The 12,971-nt window shown below is 55.9% G+C and overlaps 1 protein-coding gene across 2 annotated transcripts in view; it reads left to right on the top strand.

Moving 5' to 3' along the window:
* The first annotated feature begins 12,510 nt into the window (after window positions 1-12,510).
* Window positions 12,511-12,971, top strand: part of COL2A1 (collagen type II alpha 1 chain) — a 42,678-nt gene continuing 42,217 nt past the window's right edge. The window contains exons 1-2 of one of the 2 annotated variants that reach the window (XM_014610052.3): window positions 12,511-12,605; window positions 12,718-12,836. In XM_014610052.3, coding sequence (XP_014465538.1) covers window positions 12,743-12,836 — 94 coding nt within the window. In that variant the 5' untranslated portion in view covers window positions 12,511-12,605; window positions 12,718-12,742. Of the gene's footprint in view, window positions 12,837-12,971 lie in introns of both variants that reach the window. The other variant, XM_006273340.4, reaches the window with a different exon arrangement.

Genomic DNA, 12,971 nt, shown 5'->3' with positions numbered 1-12,971 from the left:
GGATGTCATTCCTTCCACCCTCGCTGCCTGAAATCCCAGAGCCAGCTGGTAACGCGCGGTGTGACCCTCCCCAAAGAGGCACCTCCAGTTCCCCTTCCTGGCTCTGATTACCTTTCCAGATCCCTGCCTGCCCTGCCGGAGGAGAGACAGGCGCTGCAGTGGCCGCACAAAGCAGCTTCTTCCCCTCCCTTCTGAGACACCCTTTTTCTTTCATCGTATTTTTTCCCCCCTTCCTTGGGTTATATTTGCCTGAACCGTGTTAAATAGGACGCAACGGCCTTTGGAAGCCGGCCCTTTCTGCTCCCCGCACCCTCCCCCTGCCTTTCCCAGAAGAGAGAGAGAGATCAGATCTGGGAAGTGGCACTGAAAGGCCCTAAATGCACACGCTATTTGGATGTGCAAAGGGCTGGAGCCCAAATCAGGGCTAGTGAGGAGCCAGCTGCAGCATGCAAGGCTTGCAAAGAGGCTGGGGAACTTAGGGCTGGGTTGCAGGGAGGAGATGGTTCCCGTTGCCTTCCATAGCATTAATCCTGGGTGGCAGTGTCCTGGCAGGCTCAAAGTCACCCTGCCAGTGTGGTACTGGGAACAGCCAGCTGCTAAGGGATATTCTTGCAGGCTGTCTTGTGTAAGGGGCTCTGTAGCCTGGAAGCTGGACTGGCTCCGATGACGGCCTGACAGCCAGGGCTGTAGCTAGACCCCATACCATCCATCCCCTTGTTCACTTTCCGGAGTCCCCGTGTCTCCACGGCTAGGGACAGGATGCACGGGCAGAGGGCAGCTTGTATCCACGTGTGCCCATGTGAGTCAGCATTCGTATTTGGGAGGCTGTTAGGTTGCAGCGCTGGACCACAGGGTTTCACTGGCCGACGGGCGGCATGCGAGCAGATGCGATGGAGAGGAAAGGGTGTGTGGAGGTGACTTAAATGCCCAAATTGAAACAACTGGGCTTTTTCTTAAGAAGGGTTTGCTGGGCTTGATCCCATCAGTGCAACTCCAAGCTGGGTGCCGTCGTTCTGCTCAAACATCTCCCGCGTATGGAGACCGCGTCACCACCCAGCCCGTGGGGAGCCCGTTGGTGCACGAGGAGAGGAACCTCAATCAGAGACTGGCTGTGAAAATCAGTTTTTGGCATTCATTGCTGCGTCATCAGCACAAAGGGAACAAGGGGGTTGGGTCTCCAGAGGACACTGGGCTGTGGTTTTGCGTGGCCAGTCTGCCAATGGATTTTGCATGCAGGTATCAGAGATCTCGGTGTCCTTCAGGCTTTCCAGCTTGATGACAAGCTCAGGATAATAACCGTGGATTCCTTCTGGCCGACTCTCCATTTCAGTCTTGCAAGACCTTGATGTCCTATTCATCAGACCGGTCTTTTCTCCCTTCCTCGGGCCGCGGGCTCAGTCGGTGTCAACCAGCCTGGCTGACCCCGACTACAGCAGACCTTCACCTGTTGGCACCAGCTGGGATCTGGTACAATATCCCCGTTACCATGAGCCCAGGCACTTGAATCAGCCGCCTCCATGCGAAGCCCAAGGAATTTCTCCTGTTTAGCAACTTCAAGGGTCTCTCCTTTCCCACCAAGAGTTGCATGATCCCAACGGGGATCTGGCATTTGGGGAATGCCTGGGAAGCCTCCGCTATCTCCCCTCTTAGGGTGATGTGCTCCAGCCTCATTCAGAGCCGGGTTTCAGATTAGCTTTGGAGCTGTTTTTGTCCTAAAGGCAGGTGGAAGCTTGTTAACTTGAGCTTCCTTCAGCACCAGAGGAAGGAAGGATGCCTGGAGCCTTGCAGCTCATGTGAGATAAGATCAAGAGGGCAGATTGGATTTGGCGCCTTGGCTGCTGGATGGCTCTTATTTGCATCTCTCTGAGGCCGACGCTCGCGTTCAGAAATGTTCTTTGTCCATTCCCTCACCCCGACCTATCCCAGATGCACTTATGAAGCAAGAGTCATTGCACCTAAGGTGATAGGCAATAATGTTCTTGATGACCACCGGCACAGAAACCCCCTTGCCCGCACATCTCAGTTTATTTCCTACCTATGGGGACTTTTTACCATCTTGTACCACCTATACTTTCCCCAGAGCTGGCCAAGGGACTTTGATCCCAAAAGTTTGCAGAAAAGGACAATTTTCTTGCAATCTCCCAGTTGGTCTAATAAAAGGTATCATTTTGGAACCAGGAGTTCTAGTTTTTTGTATGTCTTCTGATTTCTAATAGACCCTTTTTGGGGGATAAGATGTGTTCCTGTTGGAGTCTTTGCTTTGGTCGAAAACCCAGTTTTTCCAGCACAAAAGCAGTGGTTTCAACTGGTGTTTTTCAAGCAACCTCAGCAAGGCAGCTCGTTCCTGATTGCAGAAAAGAAAAGGAGAGAAGAAAAATCTTTTTTTTTTTGGATGTTTTTTCCCTCTGCTTTTTATTTTTCCTTTTCATGTTTTAAACCCCGTTTTTGACCAAGAAAAGCTTTTCAGCAATCAAAATCTGTGGCATTGTGGTTGTCCATAGCAATGTAACTGCACAACCGGATAAACCAACCCCCAACACACACACACACACACACACACACACACACACACACTACGTGTGGACCAGCCCCAGGACACGCATAGCGCAACCCTGCACTGTGTCCCGCTTGCCCTCCAGAAGCTTTCCAAGAACCCCGCTCCTTGCCAAAGGGTGTCCACTGCCCGGCTGCCCTGGCACGTTCTTTGATCACCACCCCTGGGTCTCACACAACCTCAGGCCTAGGAAAGCATCCTGCAGGGGAGCCAGGCTCACTGCAAACCACGCATGCACCACGCCACTGGCATCATGGTGCCTGCAGATGGAGCGGTAGCCCTGTGGTATGCCTGTAGCTGGTAGCTGCCAGCGCCAGGCCTCTCCGTGCATAAGAACGTAGAGAACTGCCATTTACTGGGTCACACCCTAGGTCCATCTTGCCCGGTCTCTTGTGTCACACCATGGCCACACCACACTAGAGTTTTGTAAACCCTTCTCCTGTCCCCTCTCAGGTCTCTTTTCTAAGCTGAACAGGCCTGGCCTCTTCACTCTTTCCTCATATGGAAGCCCCTCCATAACGCTCATCATCCTTGTTGCCCTTCTCTGCATCTTTCCTAGTTCTTCTATATCATTTTGAAGGTGCGAGGACCAGGACTGGGCGCAGCATTCAAGGTGTGGATGCTCCATGGATTGATAAAGGGGCATTAATAATTGGCAGCTAGTATCAAGCGGAGTTGCCCAGGTCCTGGGGCTGGTTTTGTTCAATATCTTTATCAAAAATCTGGAAGACAGGATGAAGTGCACTCTCAGCAAGTCTGCAGGTGACACCAAGCTGGGGGTGTAGTAAATAGGCTGGAGGGTAGAGCTAGGATTCAGAGAGACCTCGACAAATTGGAGGATTGGAGCAAAAGAAATCTCGTGAGGGTCAACAAGGACAAGTGCAAAGTCCTGCACTTAGGACGGAGTAATCCCATGCACCAGTGCAGGCTGGGGGTGACTGGGTGGGCAGTAGCTCTGCAGAAAAGCACCTGGGGGTGACAGCGGGCAATAAACTGAATATAAACCAGCAGTGTGCCCTTGTTGCCAAGAAGGCTAATGGCATCCTGGGCTGCATTGGTAGGTGTGTTGCCAGTAGGTCCAGGGAAGCGATTCTTCCCCTCTATTTGGCACTGGTAAGGCCACATCTGGAGTCCTGTGTCCAGTTTTGGGCCCCCCACTACAGAAAGGATGTGGACACATTGGAGAGAGTTCAGCAAAGGGCAATAAAAATGGTTAGAGGCTGTGAGAAGAGGCTGAGGGAAGTGGGCTTATTTAGTCTGGAGAAGAGAAGACCAAGGTGGGATTTAATAGCAACCTTCAACTCCCTGCGGGGGGGCCCAAAGAGGACGGAGCTGGACTGTTCTCAGTGGCAGCAGATGACAGAACAAGGAGCAATGGGCTCCAGTTGCAGCAAGGGAAGTTGAGGTTAGATATTAGGAAAAACTTCCTCACTAGGAGGGTAGTAAAGCGCTGGAACAGGTGACCCAGAGAGGTGGTGGACTCTCCATCCTTGCAGGGTTTTAAGACCCGAGTAGACAAAGCCTTGGCTGGGATGATGTAGTTGGGGCTGGTTCTGTGCTGAGCAGGGGGTTGGACTAGATGTGACCCGCTGAGATCTCTTCCCACCCTCGTCTTCTCTGACTCTACAGTTTCTAAAGGGGCTTTCTTCGGGATGCTGGGCTCTGTGGGCCTGATGGTGTGATCCCGGGTGTGTATGCTGGGGGGGTTGTGATCTGTCTTGGGCCATAATCTCACTCCAGCCACCTCCGCCTAGGAGCCCTGGCCAACGATTGGCTGTCGCTGCACCCAAAATGCCCATGGAGCATTGCTGTACCTCAGCCTCAGTGGCGATTTCCAACCACTAGAGGTCACTGCTGCACTGGGGGTCATGACTGCTTGCAAGGACAGTGGGGGGGGGGGAGATTAAGTGACTTGACGGAGGTCCCACTGGACATCAGTGGCAGGGCAAAGTCTCCTAAGCTCCAACCCGCACTTTTACCCCTGAGCCGTGCTCCTTGCCCACAGAGGTTACCATGGACCCTCCGGACCCAGAGCAAGCCTTGATGCCAGGTGTTGATAAGCCCCATCTGCACCAAGGTGAAGCTTATAAAACCCCGGGGAGGAGAGGAAATGGACCCTGAAGCTTCAATGAGATGGGAAGTGTGTTGTGCTATAGGCAGGAAGATACAACCCCAATCAGGAGTGGTAGGAAGGGAAACTGAGGCACAAAGAGAAGTGACTTGCCATAGCTGGCCTTGTATAGCCCCTGCTACCTCATTAGGGAGAGCTTTCCAGAGGCTTACGTTGGGCTGCAATCCCCTGTTCGCTTCTGCAGGGTGGAGGGAAGGACCACGGGAAAGCCGTGTTCATCATCGGTTCCAGTGGCAGCCTCCGGGGACTGGACCCTTGGGGGGGAAACGAGCTGATGGACCAAGCCCGGTTCTCCCAGCCGTCTGAGAGCGAACCCCGGGCTGCACCCAGCAGCACACCTGCCCTCATCCGGACTCCAGCCTCCTCCAGCAAAGCATTTCCCTGCCGGACCCTGCCGCTGCGGGAAAATGCACGTGCCCCGGACCTTTGCCCTCGAGATGAAAGGCAGCAGAGTGGATTACAGTCCCCGGCTCCCGCTCCCCCGTGGGGCTGCTCCACTTTGGTGTATACGCATCTCTGGGGCTGCAGGAGCCGGCAGTATGGTGCATATGGATCATGCAGGCGATATGAGATGGCCGGGGCAGGCGGCACGCTGAATTCGGCCCATCCTCCCTCGAGCGCCTAGTGATGGCTCAGGAATGCACAGCCCACGTGGGGCTGCTTAGCTCCTCCAGAGCGCAACACCCTGGGGAAACCCGCTGCCTCTCCCTAGCCAGGGATGGGGGCAAGGGGGAGACCGCTGGGGCTAGCAAGGGGGTCCAGGTGCAGGACGCAAGGTTGTCCTTTGGGAAGCTTTTGGTGGACCAGGATGGAAATGCAGAGACTCTTTCATCCCGTGAGCTTTGCAGCTGCAGCTGGCCTAGAAGAGAGAAAGGCAGGGGTAAACAGAGGCCTGGGGAAAAGAGCGGAGGATTATTATTATTATTATTATTCTGAATTATTCCAGCCATCGAGTGAAGGCTGGTGTCCCACCGTGCCGGGCACTTTGCAGACACAGTAAGACACAGGCCGTGCCCCTGCTGGGAACAGTGAGATTTTACCTTGTGTCACACATTAAATCAGCAAGTTTTCCTTCCTGCCTGTTGTCTGGCTGGTTGCTTGTCTCTTATTCTGTGTCTGCGCAGAGCCCAACAATGCAGGGCCTTGGTCCTGGCAGAGACCTGAAGAAGCTGCTGTTAATATTGCTACTGCTAGCTCACCCTAAATGCTGTGTGTCTCCCAAAAGCCATTTTTCATTGAGATACCATTGCCGCGGCTTTAATGAGCACCTGCAGGCTCCCAGCCGTGTGCATATTCCCCTAAACCAGTGTTTCCCAACCTTTGATACCTGGGGCATACTTTTTTTCTGGATTAAAATCAGCAGCACACTTCCCTCTTGCGTCTGAAGAGGTGTGTGTGTGTGTGTGTGTCTCTGTGCATGTGAGGGAGTGGTGGCACTGTTAATTGCCACCCCCGCCCCACCACCACATTTCCAGACCTGCGAGGACCCCCATGGACCAAACAACATGGTTCAGGGGCCATTTCTAAAGGGATGTGGCTGGCATCTGCCTCTCTGCACGCGGCTTAGAAGCAGGCGCAGCACCTCTGGCAGAGGAGCGTGGCCTGCCGGGGCCAGCCCTCCATGGAGAGCACAGCCCTTTATGGCACAACGGAGGTCACGTCAGCTGAGATCAAGGCTGGGCGATGTGCCCGCACTGAATGCAAGACCAGCCCTGTCCCAGAGCGATTGCAAACGTGACCACGAGTAGCACCATTTACTCCCATTTTCCAGAAGAAAAACCGAGGCACAGGCAGAGGTTAAGACTGTGCTTTGTAAAGCTGTCTAGGAGATTTAGGTGCCTGCTTTCCAATATTTTATTGGGGGCAGGGAAGGGGAGGAAATGATCCAATCCAAAGCATTTTGTCCAACAGGAGTGTCCGGAAGCTCCCTGGCTGACAGCAGGAGATCAGAGCAACCTTCTCAAACTGCACGATAACCATCCCCTCCCTCATCCCCAGTGCCCCAGAACCAGCTTAATCCTCTTCTGCTGCAGAACGAAGCCAGAAGCCGCAGCGGAGATGGCCCGGCCTGCCTGGAGCCAGGAGAACCAGATGCACAGGTGGAGGCAATGAAGCAAAGCAAAAAGCAAGCACCTCGGAGCCATCCGGGGCACCAGCAAGCCTCCATCCCCAGAGGCCAAACGGATCTAGGTAGCTCCCAACGATGGGCTGGAGGGGGGCGGGGGGGAAACAGCAAGTGCTTAGGGCACTATCCAGTCCAGCAGTGCTGAGCCAGCTGCACGGTTATCCTGAGCAGGGCGCTGGGCTCGGAGTGCAGGCACTTCCATGAGCACTAAGGAAATCACTTTGCTGCTGAATGGATCAGGTGGTATTAGCACAGCTGGGGGAAGCCCATTACTGTGAGGCCCTGGGGTCCTTTTTGGCCACGTGGAGATGCTTTGGGCAGTCTCTGATGCATGGCTCTGCTGCTATGCCAGGCAGAGACTGAGCTGACCTGAAGGGACGGCATCCGTCTGAGAGGAGCCGATGCAGAACAGCGGTCCCATCTCTTGTCTCACGTGGGTCCCATATCTCTTCCCCTCACTTGAGCTGAGCGGCCCCATTGGGATGGCATATTGAAGGCATGCCCTTGCCTGGTCATGAAACTCAAATGTTCCTCTCCAAAGCCATAGCGAGACACCTGAACTCCCTGCCGCTGAGTCTAGGATCCCGGTGCTCGGTGCTGTACAAATCCAGACAAACAACACAGTCCCGGTTCAAGTGAGCATCCTGAGAGGTTCTGTCCTAACTGCAAATACAGGCTGCTTTCCTGATTTTATTGGAGATCTTGTGCTATTTGGTGCTGGATCCAGAAAGCCCCCAGTGGCTAGATCTATGGGGGTGGGCTGAGACTGTCTGCTTTCATTTCAGAACGGCAGCCAGCTCTCAGGGGTTGCAAAGCAGCTTGCAGAGGGGACAGGGACACTCCTGGGAGACTGGAAAGCCAGCAGGTAAATACCTTATTTATCCACATACTGCTGGCGACTTTCCCCTGAAAATTAGCTATTGAAAATCGGAGCGTGCATTTCAAGCAAGGAAACGGATTCTGAGCAGTTGGGTTGCAAGAAAAAATCTCTCTTTTTTTCTTTCTTCTGCTTCTCAAAACAAGCTACGTGCCTTAGGGGGCTTGTGGTAGGCTGATAAATACAGTAACAAGCTGGCCTTTTCTTTGAACCTGGTTTTAAAGCCAATGTCATGATTTTTTTTGGGGGGGGGGGTGGTATCTTCAACATCTGAGTTTGGCAGCAGTGCTAGTATTTAGAGGTCCCCTAAGCCCTGAAGCAGGAAATGCCTTGTATTATCAAAAACCATTAAGCCCCCAGATTGCATTATTTTCCCAGTCCCACTGAGAACCATACATAGCGCCCGACTTTGGTGACATCCTGTGACCAGGACATCTTCAGCCCGGTCCTGTGCTGTGTCAAAAACCAGATTCTTGTGATCCATCTGAAATCCACTGCCTTTCAGGCCCGCCTTGGTAACACCCCACCTGCTCCCATCTACCTGCTGAATTCAATGGGAGGCTCCCTTTGGCTTTCTCTCCTTTCCCTACCATTCATTTATATTGCAGCGGCACCTAACAGCCGCAGCCTACAGTTCCCTTGTGTCAGGTGCTGTACAAATGCTCGGCAAATGCGGGTCCCGTGAGTGTACAGCCTGAACGCTAGGGCACTGCAGAGAGATGAGGCTCAGGCATCGGTGTATCGTTGTCTCCCTGTTGTGGCTCTCATGTGAGCCCTCTCTAGGGGCTCGTTGAAGCAAGAGGAGAAGGGAAGCCCCAGGGTGCATCAGCTGCAGAGGATGTGTTCACATTCCCAGGCTTGAAAAACATTTGCTGGAGGGCTCTGTGCTCTGCTAGGATCAGAAGTGGCCCAAGACTTTTTACGTGGGGCTGCTAACAGCCCCACTGAGCGGGGATAGATAACCCCAAGAACTCAGGGCAGGCCCCTTGCACAGAGCAGCCCCCGCACCAGAAAGCAACTCCCACACCTCGCCAGCAAGCATCACCCCCCATTTCCACTGCTGTCAACAGGCAGTGGATCAGCCCCAGGGCCCCTCCTGAGGTTGAAAGACAAGCTTAGCATGTGCCAGTGAGGCATGACAGAGGGAGAGGAGCCCCCCACCCCCGGACAGCCCTTCCCATCCCAGGAGCAAACTCCACTCCTGCATCTTCCTGCTCAGCAGCACCCCTGCCCCTTCCAAACCCCGTGTTCTGCGCAAGGGACGTTTAGCCATCAAGGTCAGGCCAGATCCTGAAGGATGGCAGCAAAACTAACCATGATTGTATTTAGTGGCAGCTACGTAACTACACCTTGTTGGCTCTTAACATCTAAAGCCCGGGTGGGTTTCCCTTTGCCCTGGTCCCATCCCTCTCAACGCAGGCCTCAGGAATGCAACCAGAACCCCTTCCTCCAGCTGTGCAGAGGGCATGGCAGCAAGCTGCGCTGCTGTGGGCATCAGCTGCCTGTCAGCAGGAGCCTGGCGTCTGGGTGCTAGGGGCTGCCCCTGGCTCTGCTGCTTGCTTTGTGCTTTGTCATTTTGAAGTGCAAGCTATTTGGACATGGGAGGGAGGGTGGGGGGGGGTGTAAGCTCTTTGGACGGGGGGTGTATGTGTAAACTCTTTGGGCATGTGTGTGCGTGTAAGCTCTTTGGATAGGGGTGTGTGTGTTTCTGTGTGTGTGTAAGCTCTTTGAGCAGGGGTGTGTGTGCATGTGTAAGCTCTTTGGGTAGGGGTGCATGTGCGTGCGTGTGTGTGTGAGCCCTTTGGGTGGGTGTGCATGTGTGTGTGTGTGTGCATGTATGTGTGTGTGAGCCCTTTGGGCAGGGGGGGTGTTTCTGTGTGTGTGTAAGCTCTTTGAGCAGGGGTGTGTGTGCATGTGTAAGCTCTTTGGGTAGGGGTGCATGTGCGTGCATGTGTGTGTGAGCCCTTTGGGTGGGTGTGCATGTGTGTGTGTGTGTGTGCATGCATGTGTGTGTGAACCCTTTGGGCAGGGGGGGTGTAAGCTCTTTGGGCAGGTGTGTGTGTGTAAGCTCTTTGCATAGGGGTGTGTGTGTGTTTCTGTGCGTGTGTAAGCTCTTTGAGCAGGGGTGTGTGTGCATATGTAAGCTCTTTGGGTAGGGGTGCGTGTGTGAGCCCTTTGGGTGTGTGTGTGTGCATGCATGTGTGCATGTGCATGCATGTGTGTGTGACCCCTTTGGGCAGGGTGTGTGTGTGTGTGTGTAAGCTCTTTGGGCAGGAGGGAGTGTGTGTGCGTGTGCATGTGAGCGCTTTAGGCAGGGAAGGCTATGCGTGTGTGTGCGTGTATGTGTAGCTGCATGTACACACATGGGCAGTGCCTGGCACATGGAGGCCCTGATCTCTGCCAGAGCCTTTAGCCACCAGTGACCCTAGCCATGAGGATCGTCCTGGAGGGGAGTGTGGCAGGCGGCTGCTCACACGATTTTGGGGTGAAATCCCTGTAGCGGGGCTGAGCGCGCTGCACAGCCCTTCCTGTTCTTCCCAGGGCAGCATCCGTGCCCAGGGCTGGTGCAGCTCTCTCGTGTCAGGGCTCTGGGGCGGTTTTCTCCCTCTATGACGATTCCTCCCGGGTCCTGGTTTGCTGGGGACGAGGACCCAGCTCTCAGGGACTCTCCTCCATCTGAGAAGCTGTGGCCCATCAGGCCAGGACAGCTTTGACAGGGCTTATTTTCAAAGCTTTCCCACATCCACGTCTGCCAAGCTTGGGAAATTCATCTATGTGCTGGCTCCTGTCACCATTTAGGTCCTCGCTCCGTACAGCTGCCAGGTCTGCCCGGGCTTTTTGGAGCGCCTACAATAAGCTAAGGCAAGTCCTGAGTGGAGACAGCTCCGCATGCATGGTACTGGAGTAGGGGTTTTAAGGACCTGCGTGGGGAAGGAAAGGAAAGCCCGTGAGATTTCTCTGCCCCGTTATGGTCTCCTGGAAGTGGGTCCCAGTGTCCAGAAGTGGGTCCCGGCATCCAGCAACACCGAGCTCAGGGCATGACCAGCGACTCCATGTGGCTACTGCTGTCAGGACCGGCTTAGCCTGGAGGTGGAAGCAAACTTTCAACAAGTCATTTCTGCCAGGGTCTGCTCTGGATTAGAAATCCTGCTCCTTTCTTTCCCCCTTCTCTGCTGCTGTTGCTTCCCCCAGGGGTTACCCAGATCTTTCCACCTCCCCAGCTGCTGCTCCCAAGCCTGCACCCAGGACAAGAGATCTCTGTTGCCTCTTTGGCAAGAAGGAGCCAGGTTAGGCTGGGACTGTCAGGGGGTGGGATCGTTCCCTTTTCAGCACATCCCAGACAAACCTGGCAGATGAGCAGGGCATCTCCCAGGTCCTGCCCGTGTGGCCACTCTGGCTCTCAGCACCCCATGTACCCCACAGGGGACCTTTTGGGGGGGTTATGCAAATGCAATGCAAATTAGGCACTGCATGGGATTTGCATGGGAGCTCCCCCAAGCTCGGGCCATGGGGATGTGGGCTCCAGGGGCGGCAGGAGCCGCAGAGGCGGAGGCTCTGCCAGTTTGGCTTGGGGGTGGTGCAATGCCCAGTGCCCCCTGGGGCCACCTATGAACGTGGCAGCGCCTTGCACCCAGGGGGGAGAGGGGGGTGATTCAGTGCTGCACCAGAATTGGGGCCCCTTGGCAGGGGTTGCAAAGCACAGGGGCAGCAGAGGTGACCCCCTGTATTGCCAGGGGATAGCCTGGGGGGGTGCAAAGAGAGATCCACCCCAGCCAGGGGAGACACACCTTGGAGCCCCTTAGTACCCCCACGTGTTGCAAAGCACAACCCCCTCACTCACGCTGTTAGGGGCTGCAATCCACCCCCCTCCGACACTTGCCTTCCCCGGGGTAGAGACCCCTTTGCAAGCCCCTTTAGTGCCTGCAAATTGCCCCCACCCCCAGCATGAGGTCCCCCTGGGGCTGGAGGTGGGGGCAGCAGGGGAGCCCGCTGGAGAGGTTGCGATGCTGTCCCATATGGGGTGGGGGAGGTCCAGCACTGCGACCCCCAGGCTGGTGGGGGAGGCAGTGTCCTGAGCCCCTTGGAGCAGGATGGGACATCCAGTCCCTGCAGTGTGCGGGGGAAACCCCACAGCCCCAGATGCTGGTGCCCAGGGTGGGGGTTTTCCCTGTGCCCCACTTTGCAAGCTGCCCCCGGGGGATAGCAGAGCCAGGGTCTGGGCTAGGGGCTGGGGTATGGGGTGGGGGGAGTCTTGGGGCTGGAAGAGGGGCAGAAGGGCTGGGGGGTGGAGTGGGCTGGGGGAGCTCCTGAGCTCAAGGGGTCTGGAAAGGGGCTGGGGGAGATTGCAGAGGGTCCGGGGTCTGGCAGGGGAGGAGATCCCGGGGGTCCGAGCTGGCTGAGCCCCCCGAGCCAAAGGGGAGACCCCCTGATCTGTCCCAGCGCTGTCACTGCCTCTGCACCAGTGACACCACATTGCTGGGACCCGGCACCCTCCGGGCAGGCAGGCAGGGCCCCTCCGCTGGGCACCCCACAACTGGGATCGGGCTGGGCCCCCGCTGCACCACTGGGTCCCGGGAAACCCATCGGGGAGCCCCGGGTGGCTGGGCCGAGAAGCCCCCTGACTCCGTGGCACAGCACCCCTGCCTCCCCTTGCCTGCCACCGCCAGCCTGGCCCTGGCAGGAGGGGCCGGGCCCCGGCCCCCCTATCCCTGACTCGGTGCCCAGGCTGGAGGCAGGGAGGAGGAGGAGGGGTCTACACTGCTGGGGACAGGCTGGAGGGCTCGAGTTACAGCTCGGCTGGGGGGCAGGGGAGGACTGGGAGCTGGACATATACACCGGCTCCGGCAAGGCAGAGCGGACAGACAACCGTGGTGCCTTGGCCCAGAGCAGACGGCGCGGGGCTTCTGCTGGGGCCGAGGTACTTTGGATTCTCGTGCTGTGCCCAGACCAAAGAGCGAAGGGGGATCGGCTGCATGACGGCTCGGTAGTGCCAGGGGTGAAAACCAACGCTCTCTGCTTCTCCTCTGCAGACCGCTGCATGTCTAACATTTAGACATGTTCAGCTTGACGAATTCAAGGACTCTTGTCATTCTCACGGTCACCCACGTCCTTTTATTAGCAGTTGTCAGATGCCAGGAGGAGGATATCCGTAAGTGGCACCTTTCTTTTGGATCTCTAGAAACGCACCCTGAAATGTGGGCAAGGGTTTTGGGGGGCAGAAATCCCTGCTGTTGAATCTGGGAGGGGGTGGAAGTATAACTGGGGTTTGCTGGGGGGCGGGGGG

This window comes from Alligator mississippiensis, chromosome 15 (genome assembly GCF_030867095.1).
Source record: "Alligator mississippiensis isolate rAllMis1 chromosome 15, rAllMis1, whole genome shotgun sequence".
Classification (NCBI taxonomy): domain Eukaryota; kingdom Metazoa; phylum Chordata; order Crocodylia; family Alligatoridae; genus Alligator; species Alligator mississippiensis.
The sequence above is the reverse complement of the archived record's forward strand: the minus strand, read 5'-3'. Positions and strand labels throughout refer to the sequence as shown.